The 21,190-nt window shown below is 54.9% G+C and overlaps 4 protein-coding genes across 6 annotated transcripts; 3 read left to right on the top strand and 1 right to left on the bottom strand.

The window, feature by feature from the left end:
- Window positions 1-327: 327 nt before the first annotated feature.
- Rxrb (retinoid X receptor beta) lies at window positions 328-8,083 on the bottom strand. Of its 2 annotated transcripts, none has more exons than XM_042683818.1 (10): window positions 7,584-8,083; window positions 6,672-6,889; window positions 6,025-6,181; window positions 5,475-5,654; window positions 3,372-3,544; window positions 2,856-2,985; window positions 2,282-2,414; window positions 2,075-2,178; window positions 1,655-1,760; window positions 328-1,543 (listed from the first exon to the last, which is right to left on the bottom strand). In XM_042683818.1, the coding sequence occupies exons 1-10, from the start codon at window positions 7,813-7,815 to the stop codon at window positions 1,396-1,398; spliced, it is 1,581 nt and encodes a 526-aa protein (XP_042539752.1). In that variant the 5' UTR covers window positions 7,816-8,083; the 3' UTR covers window positions 328-1,395. The 2 variants fall into 2 exon arrangements, with proteins under 2 accessions (XP_042539752.1, XP_042539751.1); XM_042683817.1 differs by having other exon boundaries at window positions 2,075-2,166; window positions 7,584-7,972.
- A 130-nt stretch (window positions 8,084-8,213) lies between these two features.
- On the top strand, window positions 8,214-11,922 carry Slc39a7 (solute carrier family 39 member 7). Of its 2 annotated transcripts, XM_042683819.1 has the most exons (8): window positions 8,217-8,311; window positions 8,624-9,032; window positions 9,120-9,288; window positions 9,447-9,506; window positions 9,632-9,772; window positions 9,899-10,045; window positions 10,256-10,452; window positions 11,112-11,922. In XM_042683819.1, exons 2-8 carry the CDS (start codon window positions 8,628-8,630, stop codon window positions 11,382-11,384), a joined length of 1,392 nt encoding a protein of 463 aa, XP_042539753.1. In that variant the 5' UTR covers window positions 8,217-8,311; window positions 8,624-8,627; the 3' UTR covers window positions 11,385-11,922. The 2 variants fall into 2 exon arrangements, with proteins under 2 accessions (XP_042539754.1, XP_042539753.1); XM_042683820.1 differs by having other exon boundaries at window positions 8,214-9,032; window positions 9,632-9,757.
- Window positions 11,923-12,100: 178 nt separating this feature from the next.
- Hsd17b8 (hydroxysteroid 17-beta dehydrogenase 8) lies at window positions 12,101-14,266 on the top strand. Its single transcript, XM_042683822.1, has 9 exons — window positions 12,101-12,193; window positions 12,374-12,591; window positions 12,698-12,814; window positions 12,921-13,013; window positions 13,114-13,199; window positions 13,300-13,384; window positions 13,592-13,634; window positions 13,806-13,880; window positions 14,073-14,266. Exons 1-9 carry the CDS (start codon window positions 12,148-12,150, stop codon window positions 14,087-14,089), a joined length of 780 nt encoding a protein of 259 aa, XP_042539756.1. The 5' UTR covers window positions 12,101-12,147; the 3' UTR covers window positions 14,090-14,266.
- Window positions 14,267-15,926: 1,660 nt separating this feature from the next.
- On the top strand, window positions 15,927-20,619 carry Ring1 (ring finger protein 1). The gene is made up of 7 exons (XM_042683821.1): window positions 15,927-16,054; window positions 16,161-16,290; window positions 17,700-17,860; window positions 17,987-18,202; window positions 19,076-19,465; window positions 19,593-19,863; window positions 20,200-20,619. The coding sequence occupies exons 2-7, from the start codon at window positions 16,213-16,215 to the stop codon at window positions 20,299-20,301; spliced, it is 1,218 nt and encodes a 405-aa protein (XP_042539755.1). The 5' UTR covers window positions 15,927-16,054; window positions 16,161-16,212; the 3' UTR covers window positions 20,302-20,619.
- The last annotated feature ends 571 nt before the right edge of the window (window positions 20,620-21,190 follow it).

Raw genomic sequence — 21,190 nt, 5'->3', positions numbered from 1 at the left:
CGGGTCTGCCCGGAGCCCGCGGCGCGGCCGGAGAGAAGGCCGGAGCAGGCGAGGCGCCGCCGCCCGCTGGCGCTGGGAGGGCACCGGCGAACAAGGCGCCTTTGAGAAGCGGCACCCCCCCTTCCTCCTCCCGCTGGCCCCGCCCCCGGCCTGGCACACCCTCTTCCCCCTCCCCGACAAAGCAGCCTTGTGTCCCCCCACCTTTCCATGCTGGTCGGGCCCCAGGGAACCTCGAGCATGGCAGCGTCATGGGAGCGCACCCCGAGCTCCCGACCGGATACCCCCACGCCAAGCCCTGGCGCTGCCCACCTCCATCCACACAGTCACCTCAGTCCAGAAAACAGATTTTAATTTGAAAGCGATTTTATGTGCAAGTGAGAGGGGAAAGGACCCCCCCCCCAAGAAAATCATGCAGCCCCAGCACTCATTCTCTGCAGGCTGGCCCTCTCCCCTCAATTCTCAGACCAGGGTCCCTGACCCCAGCTCATGCTGTGTGCCCACAGCTGGAGACCTGTGAAGAGGAGGCCCCCCCACCACACTCACCAAGCCAGCTAGCCAGGCCTGGTCACCACAGCCCAGACCCCTTCCCTGAGCTAGACAGGAAGGGGGGAGGACTGGGAAGGCCAGGGCTTGGAAAGTAAATGCCAGGGACAGACCACCTCAGGGCCATGTCTTGCCCAAATACCAACCTCCACCACTGGCATTTCTTAGTCAACCTGGGAAAGTACAGTACTTCTTTGAGTCTAACTGCAAGTCTCTATCCTCAGAGGAAATTTAAAAATAGCAGATCCTTTCCTAACATCTCCAACAGCCCCTTCACCACCACCACTTTAAAATTTTTCAGTCCTACTGTAGGAGGTGAAGAATCAAAGGGGACTCTGGACAGAAGACAGTGACAGGGCCTCCTCCCTCTGCCCACATCTGCCAGGTTTGCAAGAAAGAAGGCCTATCAGAGTCTACTTCCCTGTCCATCAGTTTTGGGGGGCCTGCCCCCCAATATCCACCTCTAGGAGAGTCTCCCATCTCCACTTTTCAGATGGGAATGAAGCAAGGTGAGAAGGAAACAGGGTTCCAGGAATGGGGCCAGTGCTTTGTGCTGGGAGACAAACAGGGGTGAAAAACCACCCCAAATCATGAGAGACCCCGACAAGTTCAGAGACTCAAGGCCACCGAAGGGAGACGTCCAGTCCTCACAGGGACTCGGGGTCCCCCTCTGACTTGGGATATCAATCACACCCCTTGGAGGGTTGGCGGATCCCTGGAGGTTTGGTTCTGCTCTGTATCCCTCCACTCAAGGTTCTGTCTGGGCACATGGTCTCTCCCACCCTGCCCCAGGCTCAGAGTCCTCTTGGAGGGCACTCCTCAAGTGTGAGGAGTACACAGGTGGGTGTGGGCTCAGGCCAGCTGGTGAGGAGCCTCCAGCATTTCCATGAGGAAAGTGTCAATGGGGGTGTCACCAATGAGCTTGAAGAAAAACAGATGCTCTAGACATTTAAGGCCGATGGACCGGAGGGCGGGAAGACGTAGCAGCAGCTTGGCAAACCTAAGGTAGAGGCAGGAAAAGGGAAATGAGAGCCAGAAGCATTCAAGCCCAGAACACACCACTTCGCTCCCCACCCTGCCGAAGGCCTCCATCCCCAAAGCCCCATCTCACCGTCCCTGCTGTTCAGGGTACTTCTGTTTGCAGTAGGTCTCCAGTGATGCATACACTTTCTCTCGAAGGACTTCTACCTCACTGGGATTGGAGAGGCCCTTGGCATCTGGGATGTCAAGAAACAGAGGAAGAGTAAGGAAGGTAAATCAAAACTGGATATGTAAATGTGGCCTTTTTAGGGCTCCTCCTACTTGCCATTTGCCAGATGTCTAGCAAGTGAGGTAAAGCTCACTGGGTTTATGGGATGTGTTCAGGGAAGGGGAATGGATCAATGGAAATGGCTTTTTCTTCGGTCAGTTGGAAAGTTTCTGGACTAAAGATCTTACTGAGGGGAACTGCTGGGTAACATAGGAGTCTCCAGAGAAGAGGAGGCTCCCAGGTTGCCTTGGTCTTGAGAGATCAGGGTAATTCTCCTCTTACCTGGATTAAACAGAATGATTGCCCGCAGGCAGCCAAGCTCTGTCTTGTCCATCCTCATGTCACGCATTTTGGACACTAGCTCTGTCAGCACCCTGGAGAGGGACCTGCAGGTCACTCAAAGGTCACAGCTCAGCCAGCCTTGGACACGGACCAGCCTATAGCCCCACCCCCTCTACCTACAGGTCAGCCCAGTCCTGGGCCACTGACCGATCAAAGATGGCTCCCACGCCTGCAGAATGGGCTGAGTTGCGGTGCACATGAAGACCTGTGGCGAGGAGGATGCCATCTCGGACATCAATGGACCGGTGGGAGAAGGAAGCAATGAGGAGCTCATTCCAGCCTGGGTGGGGGCAGCAAGGGTCAGGAGCCAGAGATCAGACCATAGGGTTTAAAGCACATTAAGGAAAGAGAAGAAAACAGGTGGCAAGGTAAGCAAGCTTGCTTCTCTGGATACAAAAGGTAGGGCCGCTAGGATCAATGAAGGTCAGGAAGTCAAGAGGGATCAAAAGTCAAGAAGGCAGGGCTGGGAAGGTGGCTCAGTGGTAGAGCACTTGCCCTGCATGCCTGAGGCCCTGGGTTCGGTTCCCCAGCACCACATAAGCAAAAAGAAAAAAAAAAAAAACAAAAAACGGAAGTGGCGCTATGGCTCAAGTAGTAGAGCGCTAGCCTTGAGCTGAAGAGCTGAGGGACAGCACCCAGGCCCAGAGTTCAGGCCCCACAACTGGACCCCAAAAAAAAAAAAAAAAAAGTCAAGAAGGCAAAGAGATTCAAGGTCACTGACCTGCCCGTAGCAATATGACCTGGTCATCCAGAGGCAGAGAGGAAAAGTGTGGGATCCTCTTCGCCCACTCAACAAGCGTGAATAGCTGTTTATCAGCTGCCTGACAGATGTTAGTCACAGGGTCATTTGGCTGCAAGGAATAAGAGAATAAGATTTATGGAAGGTGTGGAGGTATGCTGGGAGCCCCCTTTGTAAGAGGCCTTTTGACACTCCCTCCTTATATATAATCTTCCTTTAAGTCCCAGCTAAAACCAATCCCTATAAATCAGACTTTTCTGGCATTCGCGTACACCATTTATTTATGTATTTGGGACTTGCCCATGGTTCTGCCAATGGGAGTGGGGATGGAGGAGTTTTCACACCCACCTCAGATGCTTGAGGCCTTGTTTGGCAGCACATCCAGTCTCAGGCAGTGTGAGGGTTGTGAGAGGAAGGGAAGAGGGGAGACAGAACAGACCTAGACTCCCTCCCGCCAGCCCTCATCATCAAGGAGAACAGATTGACCCCATCACTCACGCTGCTGCCGCTACCCCCGGTGCCCCCAGGACCCTCAACGCCCTGGTCACTCTTCTGCTCCACAGCAAGCTCTGCCTCCAGGATCCTGTCCACAGGCATCTCCTCAGGGGCTCCCCCAGCCCCTTCCCCATCCCCGTCCTTGTCCTTTCCCCGCTGACGCTCCTCCTGTACCGCTGTGGGGAGGGGTGGGGGAGAAAATGGAAAGTCAGCAGCCAGCACAGGGGGTTCTGAAATTCCCTTGGGGCCTTATCGGGTCTGATGTCCTTGGGAAATATTTAGACAACTTGGGAAACCACTACAAACAGGAGACAGGGAATAGCCTGCAAGAAGGGTCATATAAGAGCAGGTAAACAGATTAAGATGGGAATAAGAGAATAAAGGAATTAGGGAGGAATTCTCATTTACACAGAGGGCCTACTATGTGCTAAGAAATAATGCCAAGTATGTCTTAACATTCACTCCAGTAAGTTAATGACTCTGTGAACTTCTGTTCCCATTTTTGAAAATGATGAACTTGGGGCTCAAAGAGGTAAAATAGCTTACCTAAGTGCATATAAGGTATGGCAGGTCATACACTTGAATCCAAGCATGCCTCAAGACAAATCTTATGCTCTTCAGGCCCCCCAAAATAGTACAATGAGCACTAGCCTGAGTCTTCAGAGGTGTGCATTCTGATCCTGGCCCTGCAACTTTTTTGGGAAAGCTAGGCCTCAGGCTCATCTTTCCTAAAGGGAGGAGTTGGCTAAGATATTCTCTTAAGTGCCACTCAGAATTCCAGGAATCAGGGCTTGGAATGTGGCTTAGTGAAGTGCTTGCCTATCATACGTGAAGCCCACCCTGGGTTCGATTCCTCAGTACCACATAAACAGAAAAGGCCAGAAGAAATGCTGTCACTCAAGTGGGAGAGCGCTAACCTTGAGCAAAAAGAAGCTTGGAGACAATACTCATGCCCTGAGTTCAAGCCCCAGGACTGGCAAAAAAAAAAAAAAGAATTTGTGCTGGAAATGTGGCTTAGTGGCAGAGTGCTTGCCTAGCATATATGAGAGCCCTGGGTTCAATTCCTCAGTACCACACAAACAAAAAAAGCCAGAAGTTGTACTGTGGCTCAAGTGGTAGAGCACAAGTCTTGAGCAAGGAAAGACTCAGGGCCAGAGCCCAGACCCTGAGTTCAAGCTCCTGGACCAGCAAAAAAAAAAAGGGGGGGGGCTGGGAAGGTGGCACAGTGGTAGGGTGCTTGCCTTGCATGCATGAGGCCCTGGGTTCAATTCCTCAGCACCACATAAGCAAAAAGAAAAAAGCTTGAAGTGGCGCTGTGGCTCAAGTGGTAGAGTGCTAGCCTTGAGCTGAAGAGCTGAGGGACAGCGCCCAGGCCCAGAGTTCAGGCCCCACAACCGGACCCCATTAAAAAAAAAAAAAAAAAAAAAAGATGGAGACATAGAAGAGGGGAGTCCTGAAATCTCCAGTAAGTCTGTACCTTAAGAGTACAGTGTCTCGAGCTGGGAAGGTGGCTCAGTGGTAGAGCGCTTGCCTTGCATGCCAGAGGCCCTGGGTTCAATTCCTCAGCACCACATAAGCAAAAAGAAAAAAGCCGGAAGTGGTGCTGTGGCTCAAGTGGTAGAGCGCTAGCCTTGAGCTGAAGAGCTGAGGGACAGCGCCCAGGCCCAGAGTTCAGGCCCCACAATCGGACCCAAAAAAAAAAAAAAAAAAAGAGTACAGTGTCTCAAAATTGAAGGAATGATCATGGAAATCAAACAAGCATGGGATGAGGGAAGGGACTCCTCAGAGGCGTTTATAGCTAAGAAAAAAGCTATTCTACCCTGAGACCAGACAAGGCTGGGAAAGAATCATAGAAAAGACCACAGAAGCAGAAAAAATCATTAAGATGGAAACTGAAAACATCAGAGCAAGGTACCAAGGAAGAATGATGATAGGCAAGGGGAGAAAAATCAAACATTGCCCCCTGGAGGAAAGAGAAAAATCAGTCCTGCATTCCTGACAAACACACAGACAGGCTATGGGTTCCTTGTGTCTCCTCTCTACCTCCTTGCTATTCCACTAGTGGGGTAGAAGAGGAAAGGCCTGTAGACTCGGGTAGGTCCTTACCCTCCCTCTTCATGCCAGTGGCCAAACACTTCTGATAGCGGCAGTACTGACAACGGTTCCGCTGGCGCTTGTCCACCGTACAGTCTTTGTTGTCCCGGCACGAGTAGGTGAGGTCCTTACGGATGGTGCGCTTAAAGAAGCCTTTGCACCCCTCACAGCTGTAAACCCCATAGTGTTTGCCTACAATGGGGAGAGGAATAGCAAAAATAAATAAGTAAATAAATAGGCTATATGAAGTCCTCATCACCATGGTCTCTCTGCAGCAAAATCATTCCAGTGTTTGCCAAATACAGAGATGAGGAATGGATAACCTAATGGAGGATAACCCAATCCTCCTCTCCTTACTGTTCAGAAGCCCTAGACAAGCTCCCTTTTCCCTCTAACCACCTCCCACTTCATCCCACATTTGAGTTTCAGGTTTCTTAGTTTCCCTAGGCCTCCCCCAGCTCACTTGCTCTGCCCCAGGCTCAGGAACCCCTAGGAAGCCTAGGTGGTGGTAAATGGCCCAGTCTGTCCTTCTTCCTCTGTGCCTGTGCTCTGGGCCCCATACCTGAGCTTCGGTCCCCGCAGATTGCACATAGCCGTTTGCCAGCCCCAGGGCCACCTGGAGGGGGTGGACAGTGCAGGCCCCGGACCCCTAAGACTGGTGGCTTCACATCTTCAGGGGGGCCAGACCCACCCCCAGGGAGCGACACTGTTGAGTTAATCTGGGATGGGGGAAATAGGGAAGGGACAGGAAGACTCATTGGGAAGATCTCTCAGAAGTAATGAAATCATTCTCTACCACTAGACAGACCCGTTACTAGACACTCCAGAGGGTGTTAGTTATACTGCAGTCTATGTAGAGGACCATCCCCAGAGTACAACCCACAGAGAATAAAGAGTTCCCCCCCCCCCCCGAAGTTATATAACTCAGTGGCCCTGAAAGGCGTGTGTCCTGGAAGGACATAAGGGACCAAAGGGGGTAGAAAATCACTAACAGATGAAAAGACCATCAAGAATATTGGAGATATTTTAAAATAGGGTTAGAAAAGAAGCATGCACTAAAGAAAGTCAGTCACCGCAGAAAGGGTAAGAGACCACAGGCCTGCTAGGATTAGAGGACTGAAAGGTCAGTGGGTCATGAGGAAGTTCACACAGGAAAACCAAAGGAATGCAAGTGAGTGAAGAGGCAGTAAGTGGGTCACAACCTCTCACCTGGGGGCTGCTGACAGGCCCGGAAAATCCTGGGGGAGCTGGAGGGGGCAGACCAGGGGACCCCATGGAAGAACTGATGACTGGGAAAGGGGAGCCCAGTGGAGGTGGTGGCATTGGGGGTGGGGGTGCTGAAGGGGGTAAAGGTGGTCCAGGAGGAGAAGGGGGTGGGATTCCCTGGGGAAGGGGATTTGGGGAGGAGCTGTCTGGGCTTCTGGAATCTAAAGGAGAAGGTACAGAGACACACAGAGAGAGGAGAGACAAAAAAGAGAGAATGAGTGTCCGATCATCCAACTGGAGACTTTTAACTCTCTAATCCCTCACCCCACTTGGATCAAATCACCCTCACCCATCTCCAGCTCCAGAAATACCCTGCTGTCGAACAAGTTTAACTCCTATTAAAGAGGGGGTAGTGACTAACGACTAGGGAGGAGGGGAGTTCGGTTGAGGAATATTTCCACGCAAAGAAGCTGAATGAATACCAGGTCACTCCAAGTAGACCTGGTCTCGTGGGTGGGGCAGCACGTGGGGTGGACAAGTCAATCTCTCCATTCCCAGCTTAGAGCCAAGTGGCCCGGGCATGCGTGCAGGACAAACTGACAAGTTGAAACAGACACACACTCCCAGGAGGCAGGCTCTGCCTCCCAAGGTCCAGACACCACAAGCCTGAAAGGGAATCTTGTCCTTCCCCACGCCCCGGCCGGGGGCTAAGGCCCCCGCACCCCGGAGAGGGCGGAAGCTCCCCCTCCCCGCTCCGCCCCGGGGGGAGGGCGCTGAGGCCCTCGGGAGGGAGGGGAAGCGTGTTTACAAACAAGGGGGCGGGAGCGCCGGGGCACGCGCCCGCGGAAGGTGTGGGGGGGAGGGGTGCAGGTAAGGCGGTCTCCAGTTCGCCCGCGGGTCCGCTAGGACACTCACCCCGCCCGCTGTCGCCCATCCCGTCCCGTCCAGCCTCCCCCGGCTCCGGCTCCGGGGTTTGTTGTTCTCCGGCTGCTGCCGCCGCCGCTGCCGCCGCGGGATCCAGCCAGGGCCGCCGCCGCCGCCACCGGGACGCGACCCCACAATGCATTTCTTTTCTCACCCCCACCGGCCCACACTGCCCTGCGGCATGCCGCTCGGGGAGGAAGGGAGGGCGGGCGGCCCAAGACATGAGTTCTGGCCGAGTGGAGGAAGACCGGAAGAGGTGCCAGGGCTTGCCGAGGAATGACCGGAGGGGGGGCGGGGAGACTAACGGAGCGCGAGGAAGCCCCGGAGGAGAAGAGGCTGTGGCGCGGGCCGGATGGAATTAAGCGCGTCGCTCGGCTCGGAACCAAAATGACAGCGCCGCGGTGGCAGCCATCTTTGTACAGACGGGAAGTCTCGTCGCTCGCTCCCGCCCCCTCGCCTCGTCGCAGGCGGAGGAGGCGGTGCCCGCCCCACCCCCCGCTCCCCGCCCGCTAGCTGGCCTCGCCCACCCTCCCCTTAAATAACCTCCCGCCTGCGCATGCGCGCCAGGGCTGGACGGCTTCGCTACCCGCGAAGCGAGGGCTGCCATCTTGGTAAAGGTATGGGGACGGAGCCAGAACGGAACTTCCTGCTCTCGCGCGAACTAGCGGCGTGACTGCCACGTCCGAGCAAGCCGGGAAAGAGAGACTGTCCCGGAGCCGGTGAGAATTCCTTGCTTTTTCCCCGACCTGCCCTTTTCCAGGCCTGCCTTTTCCCCGTCTGACAGGTCATAGAAACGAACGCCCAGAGAGTCCATAAAGTGGCCGATCAAAGGCTGAAGCGGTGGTCTGGGGGCCTCGAGGGCCTGCAGACGGGAAAGGGGTTCGGGATAAAGAGAACAATGTGGGTGGGAACGGAGCGGAATGGGGGTGCGGTCCTTTGAGGTACGTGGAGGGCACGAGCAGCGTAAAGCAGACCCCGTGTAGGTAGCGTTGAGGGTCAAGTGGAGTCTTTATCTCTGTCCCTCTGGTCAGCGTGATGGCCAGGGGCCTGCGGACCTCCCACTGGGTGGCCGTGGGACTGCTGACCTGGGCCACCCTGGGGCTGCTGGTAGCCGGACACGGGGGTCATGGTGACCTGCACAAGGAGGTGGAAGAGGACTTCCATGGCCACAGACACTCACATGAGGATTTCCACCACGGACACAGCCATGCCCACGGCCACGGCCACACACACGAGAGCATCTGGCATGGGCATACCCACGGTCACGACCATGGACATTCACATGAGGATTTGCACCATGGCCATAGCCATGGCCACTCCCACGGGAGCCTCCACCACAGCGGACATGGACATGACCATGGACATAGCCACGGAGGCTATAGAGAGTCTGGGGTTCCAGACACCAAGCACAACCTGGATACTGTTACCCTCTGGGCCTATGTGAGTCCCCACGGGATGGGAGAGAGGGACTGGTTTCGGGTTGGTGGAAAACTGTGCAACATTTAATTCCTGATTCTCCTTTATCAGGCACTGGGGGCCACAGTGCTGATTTCTGCCGCTCCATTTTTTGTACTCTTCCTCATCCCAGTGGAATCAAACTCCCCCAGGCATCGATCTCTGCTCCAGATCTTGCTCAGTTTTGCTTCGGGGGGACTCCTAGGTGATGCCTTCCTACACCTAATTCCTCATGCTCTGGGTAAGTAACCTGTGGACTCTACCTTAAAGTTTAAACTATTTTATTCTCTGATTTAAAAAAAAAAGATATTTTTCATTTGTCATTTCTGACCTTCTCTAAAAACATATCCCTTCAGTCAGGGATGTGTAGCAGCCTTTTTTTTCCCCTCCTTCCTACAGAACCACATTCTCACCACACTCTGGAGCAGCCTGGGCCTGGACATGGACACTCGCACAGTGGTGAGGAAGAGGAGATGGGTAGAGGAGTTGGAGTTCTGGGAAAAGTCTATCTCTTATTCTTTGCCTCCTTGAGAAGAAATCTGGAATCCACAATTCCCTTAATGTCTCAATGCTTCTGTTCCCAGGCCAGGGCCCTATTCTCTCTGTGGGGCTATGGGTACTCAGTGGAATTGTAGCCTTCCTTGTGGTAGAGAAGTTTGTGAGACATGTGAAAGGAGGACATGGACACAGTCATGGACATGGCAGTCATGGGCATGGAAGTCATGGTAAGCCTAGGAGCACTTTTGCTGAAAGCCACTTTGCCTGCCTGGGGCAGGTTGGAACAGGCATCCCTTGAGAATATGGCAAGAGATCCCTGACCCCGCCTCTGATCAACCCCTTCTTTCCCTTAGAGTGTTCTTCAAAGGAGAAGACCAGCTCAGAGGAAGAAGAAAAGGAAAACAAGGAAAGAGGGGGCTTGCGAAAGAGGAAAAGAGGGAGCATAGAGCCCAAAGATGGGCAAGTAAAATCTCAGAACCCTGAAGAAAAAACAGGCTCAGGTATGGGAACAGGGTTAGGGATAAGTTTGGGCAAGGGCTATCACTGAATTGCATATAATATGTACTGTAGGTAATGACAGATGTCTGGGAAACACTAAAAGGCTGTATGTAAAGTGGTCCCTGAGGGGAAATAGGAGAATGGCTGATCAGAATGGGGTGGAGGTGATAGATGCCTATTATCATTTTGTCCTTCTCTTTTTCCTGTATAAGACCTGCGTGTGTCCGGGTACTTGAATCTGGCTGCTGACTTGGCACACAACTTCACGGATGGTCTGGCCATTGGTGCTTCCTTTCGAGCGGGCAGAGGACTTGGGATCCTGACCACAATGACTGTCTTGTTACATGAAGTGCCCCATGAGATTGGAGACTTTGCCATCTTGGTGCAGTCTGGCTGCAGCAAAAAACAGGTTGGCATTAATATAAATGTAGTTGCTTCCAACCTTCAGTGCCTGCTCACTTATCCAAAACCCAAAATGTCTCTCAATAGTTTCAAACGCTCAGTACTTCTTCCAGCAACAAGTCCTCTAGAAGTGAGGACAAATAGTATCTTTTTTGTCCTGTAGTTCAGTATTTCTTGAACTTTGGTACACATGTGCACATTTGCACACACATACACTGCTATATCAAGATCCATAGAACTTCTTTTGATCCCTTAGAATTGTCAGGAGCTAGGCACTGGTGGCTTGGGCCTGTAAGCCTAGCTACTCAGGAGGCTGAGATCTGAGGTTCAAAGCTAGAGCCTGGGCAGAACAGTTCCCATGAGACTCTTATCTCCAATTAACCACTCAAAAACCAGAAGTGGAGCTGTGGCTAAAAGTGGTAGAGTGCTAGCCCTGTGCAAAATTGCTCAGGGACAGTGCCCAGGCCCTAAGTTCAAGTCCCACAACTGCCAAAAAGAATTTATTTTTCAGGAAATTTCTATTCTAGAGCCCTGCTGTCTTTCCCTAGCTTTTTAGTCTCCAAAATCATGGACGTTACACCTATACAACTATACCCCACCCATCACATAAGCCACTGATAATCTTTAGCTGTTGGTGAGTGCCCTCTCTCTCTCTCTGCCCACTAGGCAATGCGTCTACAATTGCTGACAGCAATAGGAGCGCTGGCAGGCACAGCTTGTGCTCTGCTCACTGAAGGAGGAGCAGTGGGCAGTGAAGTTGCAAGTGGTGCAGGTCCTGGCTGGGTTCTGCCATTCACTGCAGGTGGCTTTATCTATGTAGCAACTGTATCTGTGTTGCCTGAGCTGTTGAGGGAAGCATCACCATTACAGTCACTTCTGGAGGTGCTGGGGCTTCTGGGAGGAGTTGTTATGATGGTTGTGATTGCCCACTTCGAGTGAGCAATCGAGTGAGCGGGGGAATAAGCCCCGTACCCCTGCCCTAAGCCTCTACCCCTATCTCTAAGTCAGGGGTCTATGGCAGTTGGGGGCCCTGTCTTTGGCATTGAGGCCTTCAACGTTTGGCAGTCTTAAAGAAGCTGTAGAGGTGAGGAGAGGCCAGAGGGACCAAAGTGTTGGGCATTGCACAGCCATATTGTTGGTTTGGAAAGGGTAGATGGGACAGTGAAGGCTGAAATAAAAGTAGCCTACCTGGTGCCCTCTACTCCACTTATTCTCAGAGGACCAAACTGCCACACACAAGGCTCTCCAAGATCCATCCCCCACTCCCACCGGTTAGTGAAGGCTTCTGGGAAAGAGGAGCCAGGGGTAAACATCAAAATATCAATCGTGTGTCCCGATTTGGGAGTGATTGGGGTGGGCATGGGAAGGGGTTAGTAATCTCATGGCCTGATTTTTTTTGTTTGTTTCTATTCATTTTATATCACTGTTTGAATTGAAGGGGAGGGGGGGTGCCCGGAAATAAAGTCCTTGGATCTTCCGCCCTATATGCAGTCTTTGTCTTTTTTGGGGAAATAGGGCCCCTTTTCTCCCACACCCTAAGTCCCAAAGCTCCTGCGTGCAACCACGCCCCCGCGGTGGGAGGTCCGCCAGCGCTGGTGGCCGCAGTCGGCCTATGGCTGGTCCCGCTTTGATTGGCTCTGGCCACGCCTCCCCTGGGCTCCTATTGGCTGCGGCCTCGGGGTCCGCCCTCTCCCACCTCGCCATGGCGTCTCAGCTCCGGCTTGGCTCCGCGCTGGCTTTGGTCACAGGTTGGGGGGTCCTCTCCCAAGGTGGGGTGGGGTGCTTTGAAGTGATGTCAACGGATATGCTCACGGACCTCGAAAGGCCTGTGATCTCTGACCCCTTGTCCAAATTTTAGTAACTTTGCGCTGCGTGACCTCTGACCCGGTCCGCTGCTCTCCCCCGACCCCGCGTGTTCTCCGTCTCAGGTGCGGGTAGCGGCATTGGCCGCGCGGTCAGCGTGCGCCTGGCCCGGGAGGGGGCCGCCGTGGCCGCCTGCGATCTGGACCAGGCAGCGGCCCGGGAGACCGTGGGACTGCTAGGAGGACCGGGAAGTGAAAAGGGGGCGCCCGGCGGGAACCACACTGCCTTCCAGGCTGACGTGTCTGAGACCACGACTGCCAGGCGCCTGCTAGAGCAAGTGCAGGTGAACCCGGCAGCCTGGCTCCTTGCTCGCTGGGAGCTCTACCAGGCCTCACTCCCCCTGGCTCTTTGTGGCGTCGTGGTGTGTAACCTCCCCCTCCCTCCTATAGGCCTGCTTTTCTCGCCCGCCATCTGTCGTCGTGTCCTGTGCAGGCATCACCCGGGATGAGTTTCTGCTCCGCATGTCTGAAGATGACTGGGACAAAGTCATAGCTGTCAACCTCAAGGTGGTGACTTCTGAACCTGACTTCTGCTTCCCACCAGCCTGGGGAGGGACTTGGAGGGCTGTCATCCCAGCTGATCTGTTTTTACCTTCTTGCCCTCTTTTGCCAGGGCATCTTTTTAGTCACTCAGGCTGCAGCCCAAGCCTTGGTGTCCAGTGGTTGCCACGGCTCCATCATCAACATCAGTAGCATCGTTGCAAAGGTTGGGTGGAGCTGGGACCTGGTCAGCCAGGCAAGTGGGCACAGGGAGAAAAAAGTCAATCCTTGAGACTCCTGACTCCACATCTCTAACTCACCTGTAGGTGGGGAACATAGGGCAGACAAACTATGCTGCGTCCAAGGCAGGAGTGGTAGGGCTGACCCAGTCTGCAGCCCGGGAACTCGGACGGTGGGTACCCACCTAGGCTTACCGGAGTATCTTTCGTGCAGTGGTCTGAGGGAGGGGTCGGTGTCCTCTCCAGAGTGAGTAACCACTCTCCCTTCCACAGATATGGGATCCGCTGTAACTCTGTCCTCCCAGGGTTCATTACAACACCTATGACACAGAAAATACCACAGAAAGTAAAGGACAAGGTAGGATTCTGTAAGTGGAAGGCAGAATGGGTCAGAGACCCAACCTGTCTGAGCCTGAGAGAAAGAATACTAGGGGTAAAGCTAGCATTCGATGAGTATAAGTGTTCAATAAATATATGAAGGATAAAGACAAAAGAAAAAGTAACTGACTCAGTCTTCAAAAAAAAAATTCCATGGAAGAAACTTCCACTCAGTGTTTCCTTACAGGTGAATGGAATAATCCCAATGGGACACTTCGGGAACCCTGAGGGTGAGCACCAAGTGGTGAGGGGCCAAATGAAGAGATCCCCAAATTTGTGGATTGAGAGGCTCTCACCAGGATTTGGGGCTGGCAGTTGTATTTGGGGCTGGGGGGAATATGGCTACCTTGGGTCTGTGGGAAGTGGGTGCCTACTCCTCATCATTCACACCATTCCCTTAGATGTGGCAAATGTGGTTGCATTCTTGGCATCTGAAGACAGCGGATACATCACAGGGGCCTCCGTGGAAGTCTCTGGTATGAGGCCATTGTAGGGAGCAAGAGGGCAGAGAAGTGGAACCCAGACCGTATTTTTAAAAGCAAATAAGGGGAGTCTGGAGCAACCGAGAAGGGCAGAGGTGTCCTCGGCCAGGGACAGATCTGGGTACTCCCCCTCAGCCATGTACTTCTCTACCCATGCCGCTATCCAAATGTTTCTTCCCTTCCCAGGAGGGCTTTTCATGTAACTGCTTCAAGGACCCTGGACTCTGCTCACTCCCCCACCACTGTGCCTGGCCTCCTGCTGATGAGGACGCTAAGTTCCCAGGCTACAAAAGGGGTGGCAGTGTATGGCTGGGGAATGCTGAATATGGGAGGCAGGGGTGCTTGTGACCCTAATAAATTCCAAATCCTCTTCCCTGCCACCTCCGGTTCTTCTTGTGTCCAAACCCTCAGACCCTTCCCCACCTCCCCCCTCTCTCCCTTTCCCGAAGGATTGTTCCCTTTCACGGCCTGGTCTCCCAGGGCAACCCCCGCCGCCGGGTGTGAGGGGAAAGAGTGTATGTCACTGTGTATGCCTGACACTCTGGGTCTTTTTGGAGGAAGGGGTTTCTGCCCCACCCCACCCCCCCTCCACTGGTTCTGCAGTGCCGGTCCCCTTCCCCCAACTGCTTGGGTCCTTATGGCCCCCAAGGGTGGTTTGTTCTTAGCCCCATCCTGGTGTCCAGCCTGGTCTTAGAAGGGGGTCTTGGAACAGGTGGCCCTCCCCCACCCTCTCCTTTCAGTTCCCCCTCCCCTTTCTCTCCACCTTACAATAGCTGCAGCCGGCCTGGGGTCGGATGGGGGGGATTAGGGGAGGGGGCCAGGATTAGGGGAATGGACCAGCCGATGAAAGGGGCTGGAGGAGAGCAGAAGGGAGGGGGCTGGGAGGAGGAGGAAGGGGAGGGGGTCCGCGCTAATCGACACTGGCGCCCACATAAGGACTGGCCACGGACTGAAGAAGACAGGGAAGTAGGGGGGAACTGGGGTGGGAGGAGAAGGGACCCACTGCTGACTTGTCCCGGAGAGAGGCCACCCCCTGGCAGCCATAGCCCAAGTCCGGAAGCCCCAGTTCAGGCTGGTGGGGACAGAAGGCCGGGCACGATCTCTTCTTTCCCTGGATGCCTTGTAATTCCTTGCCCTCAATGGGGATCGCCGGGCTCCTTCCTCTCCTCTCTCCTCTCTGCTCTCTTCCGCTACTCCAGAGTCCTGAAGGGGCTTCTGTCCACTTTCCACGCCAGACATCCCGCCCCGTGTGTCCCCCACTCACGCGCACGGCCCCCGTCCCCATTGGGGGCCCCATCGTGTGCGTGTGTCCCCGCTTCCGCGTGGTGTCTCCATTCCCCGTCCTCCCGCGCGCCTCCCTCCCCCGCCCGGGCCGCGGCTCTTGATTGTCCAAACGCAATTCTCGAGTCTATGGCTCCGGCCGAGAGTTGGGTCTGGACGTCCCGAGCCGCCGCCCCCAAACCTCGAGGGGAGAGGGGGTCGGAGGGCCCAGGGAGAGGCGAAGCGGAGGACGGCACGGGGTCCCGCGGCGGTGCGGGGAGCCCCGGGGCACTTCGGCACCCGGTGGCATTCGGGGGACCCGAGGGTTCAAGTGGCCGGCGACCTTTCGCCGCTTTCTTTCTCCCTCCCCACCCCGGATCCCAGGCTGGGGCTGAGGGAGCCGGGTGAGGGCGAGACCCCCAAGGCCGTAAGGGACGCCGACGGGGAGCTGGCCCGTTCCCGGGGCACCCCGTCCGCCCCCCCCCCGGGGTCCCCCGATGCCGGGCCCCGCCCTCCGGAGCGGAGGCCGGGGGTGAGCCCGGGGCATGGGGGGGGTGGGGGGGCTGGCCGCGGGGCAGCGCTCGCCGGGCGCCGAGACCGCGGTCCCCACGCGGGCCGGGATCGCGGGGCGCCGGCTCCTCGGCGGGGCCCGTGCGTCTCCGGGGCGGGGGAGCCCTGGCGTCCACGTCGCAGCCACCCGCGCCGTGAGTGGCGGGTGACGTCCCGGCGGGGGGAGGGGCGGGCGGAAGTGACGTCGGCTCGGGCCCGGCCATGGCGGCGGCGGCGGCGGCGGCGGCGGGAGCTACTGTCTGAGCAGAATCGGCGGGCCGAGCCGAGTCGGCCCCGGAGCCTGGGCCTAGGAGAGGCGCGGCGGCGGCTGCGGCGCGGGCGCGGACGGCCGGAGCTGGGTGAGGGGCCGCACCGGCGCGGGGCGGGGGCGCAGAGGGGAGCCGCGAGGGGCGGGGTCTGCTCGAGAGGCGGCCCCCCAACACCGCCTCCCGTTCCCCCTCCCAGCCTTAGTCTCCTCGGCGGCGGAGCCCCGGTGGGGGGTCTGTGCCTGGTCGCCATGACGACGCCGGCGAATGCCCAGAATGCGAGCAAAACGTGGGAACTGAGCCTGTATGAGCTGCATCGGACCCCGCAGGTGACAGGGGCTCTCCCGTCCCGACTCACCCCCCCTCCCGCCAAACCCCGAGCCACACACCCCGCCACACAGCTCCCTTTCCATTCTTTGCTCGATTCTGCAGACCCCCCCCACACACACACCTACCTTTGAATCACCTTCATCTTTTTAAAGCACTTTCACATTTATCTCGTTTAATCTCCTTTGATCCTCAAAACAGCCATTCCAAGAGAGGAGGAACAAATATTACTCTTTATTGGAAAGATGGCAAACAGACAGCGAAAATGACCAGCATTGTCCCTCCGTTCAATGTTATGGGTCGGTGTTTACAAAACTCCCCTTGGATTGTTTATTTAAAGGGAAATTTCAGACCTCTCATCCCAATACCCTGATTCAGTAGTGTGTACCGAGACCTCAGAAGCTGCGTTTGAAACAGGCACCCTAGAGTTCTGATGTAGGTAGCAGGAAGATCACACTTTTAGAAAATTCTAATGAGTTCTCCAAACCACAGATCTGCCATACCAACCCACTCCTCCCACCCCCCACCCCCCCCTTAAGAGGCTTCCCACCAAACCAAACCTCAGAACCTCAGATCCTCCTATTCCAGAGCTCCTGCTCTTTTTCTTTTTCTTTTTTCTTTTTTCTTTTTTCTTTTTTCTTTTTCTTTTCTCTCTCTCTCTCCCTCTCTCTCTCTCTCTCTCTCTCTCTCTCTCTCTCTCTCTCTCTCTCTCTCTCTCCCTCTCTCCCTCTCTCCCTCTCTCCCTCTCTCTTCCTCTCCCCCCCTGCTGGTCCTAGAGCTTGAACTGGGCACTGTCCCAGTGCTCTGCCACTTGAGCCACAGCACTACTTCCAGCTTTTTCTGAGTAGTTTATTGGAGATAAGAGTCTCTTGGGTACTTTTCTACACTGTTTGGCTTCGAACTGCAATCCTCAGATCTCAGTCTCCTGAGTAGCTAGGATTACAGGCCCCACCCCAGGGGCCCTCATAGCTCCTACTCTTAATGAGTCCTAATCCCTTCTGCTCTCCATTCTCTCAATGGCCCTTTCAGTCTTAGAATTCCTGTCTTTATCAATTGGTCAACATGGGTACCCAGAGTCCGCTGTCTCTCCGAACTTCTCAAAATTCCTTTTTCATGAATTGCTTGCTTCCAAAATCCCTTTCCTGGGGCTGGGAAGATGGCTCAGTGGTAGAGCGCTTGCCTTGCATGCCTGAGGCCCTGGGTTCGATTCCTCAGCACCACATAAGCAAAAAGAAAAAAGCTGGAAGTGGTGCTGTGGCTCAAGTGGTAGAGCGCTAGCCTTGAGCTTAAGAGCTGAGGGACAGCGCCCAGGCCCAGAGTTCAGGCCCCACAACCGGACCCAAAAACAAACAAACAAACAAAAAATCCCCTTCCTCTCAACTCACCACCTTCCACTTGCTGATGCATCCAGGAAGCCATCATGGATGGCACAGAGATTGCGGTTTCCCCTCGATCGCTGCATTCGGAGCTCATGTGCCCTATCTGTCTGGACATGCTAAAGAATACCATGACCACCAAGGAGTGCCTCCACCGGTTCTGCTCTGACTGCATTGTCACAGCCCTGCGGAGCGGGTAATGACAGGGGCACCCTTGATGGGGTAAAGGGGCTTCCAAGTTGAGATCCTGCTGCTGGTCTTGGTTTGGTCTGGACCTCAGTGCTCTGGGATTGACCACAGGGCTTCCTTTCTTTCATCTTAGGAACAAGGAGTGTCCTACCTGTCGGAAAAAACTGGTATCCAAGCGGTCCCTACGGCCAGACCCCAACTTTGATGCCCTGATCTCTAAGATTTATCCTAGCCGAGAGGAATATGAGGCCCATCAAGACAGAGTGCTCATCCGTCTCAGCCGCCTGCATAACCAGCAGGCGCTGAGCTCCAGCATTGAGGAGGGTCTGCGCATGCAGGCCATGCACAGGTGTGCGGGTCAGGAAAGAGGACATACACACAGGGCTGGTGGGCGGGTCTGCAGGTCCGGTTCCTGGTACTGCCTTTGCTGCCTGCTAGCTTCTAAGATTTAGCATCTGAAGAGCTGACCACAGCCTGATTGTTAGGTCTGGAAGTCATGAATGTAAATTGAAGCTTCTTAGTAAATAACTGGCATTACTATTCTTAAGAAGAAAGTAGCTCACCTTCTAACTTTCTAGAGGTTAGACTAGACGAGTGGAGTGATTTAGAGTATAAGCTCTGGATTCATCTTACAGGAGATTAATTCACCTTCTAGGTCAGACACTCTCTGTCTGGTTAAAAATGCAAACTATGGCCAGGCACTGGTGGCTTATGCCTGTAATCCTAGCTACTCAGGAGGCTGAGATCTGAGGACTGTGGTTTGAAGCCAGCCCAGGCAAGAAAGTCTCTGAGACATTTCCAGTAAACCATCAGAAAACTGGAAATGGTGCTATGGCTCAAAGTGGTAGAGCGCTAGCCTTGAATAAAAGAGCTCAGGGACAGTGCCCAGGCCCTGAGTTCAAGCCCTACTACCGACCAAAAAACCCCCACAAACTGTGATTCAGGAGCTCCAGAGTGGGGCCTGGGAATCTGCATTCTGCAGGCTCTCGGGTAATACCTATGCATGTGGTTCTTGGACCATACTTTGAGAGCAAGCCCCTTGGTCTCAAGTTACTGAACCTCTCAAAGCATGTTTCCTCAGCCGTAAAATAGAGATAAACATGGGGTACTTGGTAGATTGTTAGTGTTTAGTAAGTATTAGTGTCATCCTTAGAATTCCCCTGATTTCTCAAGTTCAGAGTCCAAACCTGTGATCCTTCGCACTTTTTACTTGTTTCTACAGGGCCCAGCGCGTGAGGCGGCCGATGCCTGGGTCAGATCAGACCACAACAATGAGTGGGGGGGAAGGAGAGCCCGGGGAGGGAGAAGGGGATGGAGAAGATGTGAGCTCAGACTCTGCCCCCGACTCTGCCCCAGGCCCTGCTCCCAAGAGACCCCGCGGAGGGGGCGCAGGAGGCAGCAGTGTAGGAACAGGGGGAGGTGGTACTGGTGGAGTGGGCGGGGGTGCTGGTTCTGAAGACTCTGGTGACCGGGGAGGCACTTTGGGAGGGGGAACCCTGGGCCCTCCAAGCCCTCCTGGGGCCCCTAGTCCTCCTGAGCCAGGTGGAGAAATTGAGCTCGTGTTCCGGCCCCACCCTCTGCTTGTGGAGAAGGGAGAATACTGCCAGACTAGGTGAGAAGCCCTGTCTTTCAAGATTTCCATCAGAAGAAACCCTAACCCAGGGGCCCCTCTGGGAAGATCCTCTCTTTTCCATTTGAGGCCTTTTTGTGCCCTAAACCTGTCCTGTCCCCACCCCTAGGTATGTGAAGACCACCGGGAACGCCACGGTGGACCATCTCTCCAAGTACCTGGCCCTCCGCATTGCCCTTGAGCGGAGGCAGCAGCAGGAAGCGGGCGAGCCCGGGGGGCCTGGAGGGGGCGCTCCTGACACTGGTGGACCTGATGGGGGTGGGGGGGAAGGTGGGGGTGCTGGAGGTGACGGTCCGGAGGAGCCTGCTTTGCCTAGCCTGGAGCGTGTCAGCGAAAAGCAGTACACCATCTACATCGCACCTGGAGGGGGCGCCTTCACGGTGAGAGCCGCTGAGGGCCAGAAAGAGGGGATGGGGGTAAGGGGGGGGCGGGGAGCAGTAAGAAGGGACGGGAGGAGAAGGGGAGCAGTAAGGGGGTGGCAGGGAAAGGACTTGGGACCACACAACCCCAAGCCTGACCTAACTCGGCAAACCCTCCTTTTGCTCTCCGCTCCTCCCCTCCCTGCTGTTTTTCTCTCATTACTATCTGTGCCCCCACTTTGCCCCACCCCTTTTTTTATCCCTTTTTTCTTTCCCTCTCCCTGCTTTCCCATCCCTTTTCCCATCTTCACCTTTCCTCTCTCCTCCCCCTGCTTCCCCCTTCAACCACCTCTCTAGACGCTGAACGGCTCACTGACCCTGGAGCTGGTGAATGAGAAGTTCTGGAAGGTGTCCCGGCCACTGGAGCTCTGCTATGCTCCCACTAAGGATCCAAAGTGACCCCCCCTTGCAAGGGGACAGCCAGAGGAGAGGGACTGCGGGGTATCCCTGGGCCCTGGCCTACCCCTCCAGCTTCTTTGTTTCCCAATGCCCCCCTGCCCTGCCAGCCAGCAAGAGGACAGAATGAGGACAAGTGGCTTTTATACAAAATATCTATATCAGATTCTTCTATATTGTACAGAGTGACACACGCACCGCATCTACTGCCTTTTCTATGGCCCCCACCACTCAGCCACACCGTGTGGCTGATGGGGAGGAGGGAAAACCTGCCCTTCACACCCTCTACCGACAACAAATTTGCTTTTTTCCTCTTTGAAACCTGCAGTTCTCTGTGTGTGTGTTTATCAGGGGATGGACAAGGAAAAAAAAAATGACTGGGGAGGGAGACGTAGAAAACACAGAACCGGCCTTGGAAATGGGGAAGCAACGTCGAAAGTCATTCACAGGGTGTCATCTCCATCTCTCCCAACCTCCAAGTTGGAAGATATGGAGGAAAGTAGGGAAGGTGGACTGAAATCCAGCTTCCACGCCCAGAGCAGACTTGTAAAAAGGCTGAAGGGAACGTAATGCTCCCAAAGGAAATAACTTGTCATGTGAAGAAGTCAGGTTCTAGAGCTGGAAAGAGGAGAGGAAGGGAGGTAGAGAGGGCTTCCTGAAGCTTCTCCTCTGCATCCTGGCCACTCTACCTGTCTAGGGTAGAGACTGACAGCACTGGGGACTACAATTCCCAGGAGCCCATAGTCTCTGCCTGCCCAGGCTATGGCAAAAGGGCCAGAGTTGAGCACACACAGGGCTGGGGAAACGGAGCACACTGACCCCAGGTCAGTGCGCAGCAACTGGAGAGGACAAACTGCACTTCCATGAATCTCTCCAAGCTTCACTTCTGTTT

The sequence above is a fragment of the Dipodomys spectabilis genome, unplaced genomic scaffold (assembly GCF_019054845.1).
Source record: "Dipodomys spectabilis isolate Male_0828 unplaced genomic scaffold, ASM1905484v1 ptg000085l, whole genome shotgun sequence".
Lineage (NCBI taxonomy): Eukaryota > Metazoa > Chordata > Mammalia > Rodentia > Heteromyidae > Dipodomys > Dipodomys spectabilis.
The sequence above is the reverse complement of the archived record's forward strand: the minus strand, read 5'-3'. Positions and strand labels throughout refer to the sequence as shown.

Excerpts from the sequence above, each read along its gene's own strand:
- Slc39a7 (XM_042683819.1), top strand. The coding sequence starts at position 8,628 with ATGGCCAGGGGCCTGCGGACCTCCCACTGGGTGGCCGTGGGACTGCTG. Across the intron at positions 9,507-9,631 it reads ACATGGACACTCGCACAGTG|GCCAGGGCCCTATTCTCTCT; the intron begins GTGAGGAAGAGG and ends TTCTGTTCCCAG. Across the intron at positions 9,773-9,898 it reads TCATGGGCATGGAAGTCATG|AGTGTTCTTCAAAGGAGAAG; the intron begins GTAAGCCTAGGA and ends TCTTTCCCTTAG.
- Ring1 (XM_042683821.1), top strand. The coding sequence starts at position 16,213 with ATGACGACGCCGGCGAATGCCCAGAATGCGAGCAAAACGTGGGAACTG. Across the intron at positions 16,291-17,699 it reads AGCTGCATCGGACCCCGCAG|GAAGCCATCATGGATGGCAC; the intron begins GTGACAGGGGCT and ends TGATGCATCCAG. Across the intron at positions 19,864-20,199 it reads CTGGAGGGGGCGCCTTCACG|ACGCTGAACGGCTCACTGAC; the intron begins GTGAGAGCCGCT and ends CCACCTCTCTAG.
- Hsd17b8 (XM_042683822.1), top strand. The coding sequence starts at position 12,148 with ATGGCGTCTCAGCTCCGGCTTGGCTCCGCGCTGGCTTTGGTCACAG. Across the intron at positions 12,592-12,697 it reads GCCTGCTAGAGCAAGTGCAG|GCCTGCTTTTCTCGCCCGCC; the intron begins GTGAACCCGGCA and ends TCCCTCCTATAG. Across the intron at positions 13,014-13,113 it reads TCAGTAGCATCGTTGCAAAG|GTGGGGAACATAGGGCAGAC; the intron begins GTTGGGTGGAGC and ends ACTCACCTGTAG.
- Rxrb (XM_042683818.1), bottom strand. The coding sequence starts at position 7,815 with ATGTCTTGGGCCGCCCGCCCTCCCTTCCTCCCCGAGCGGCATGCCGCA. Across the intron at positions 2,986-3,371 it reads CCGGGGGTAGCGGCAGCAGC|CCAAATGACCCTGTGACTAA; the intron begins GTGAGTGATGGG and ends TATTCCTTGCAG. Across the intron at positions 2,415-2,855 it reads GGTCATATTGCTACGGGCAG|GCTGGAATGAGCTCCTCATT; the intron begins GTCAGTGACCTT and ends GCCCCCACCCAG.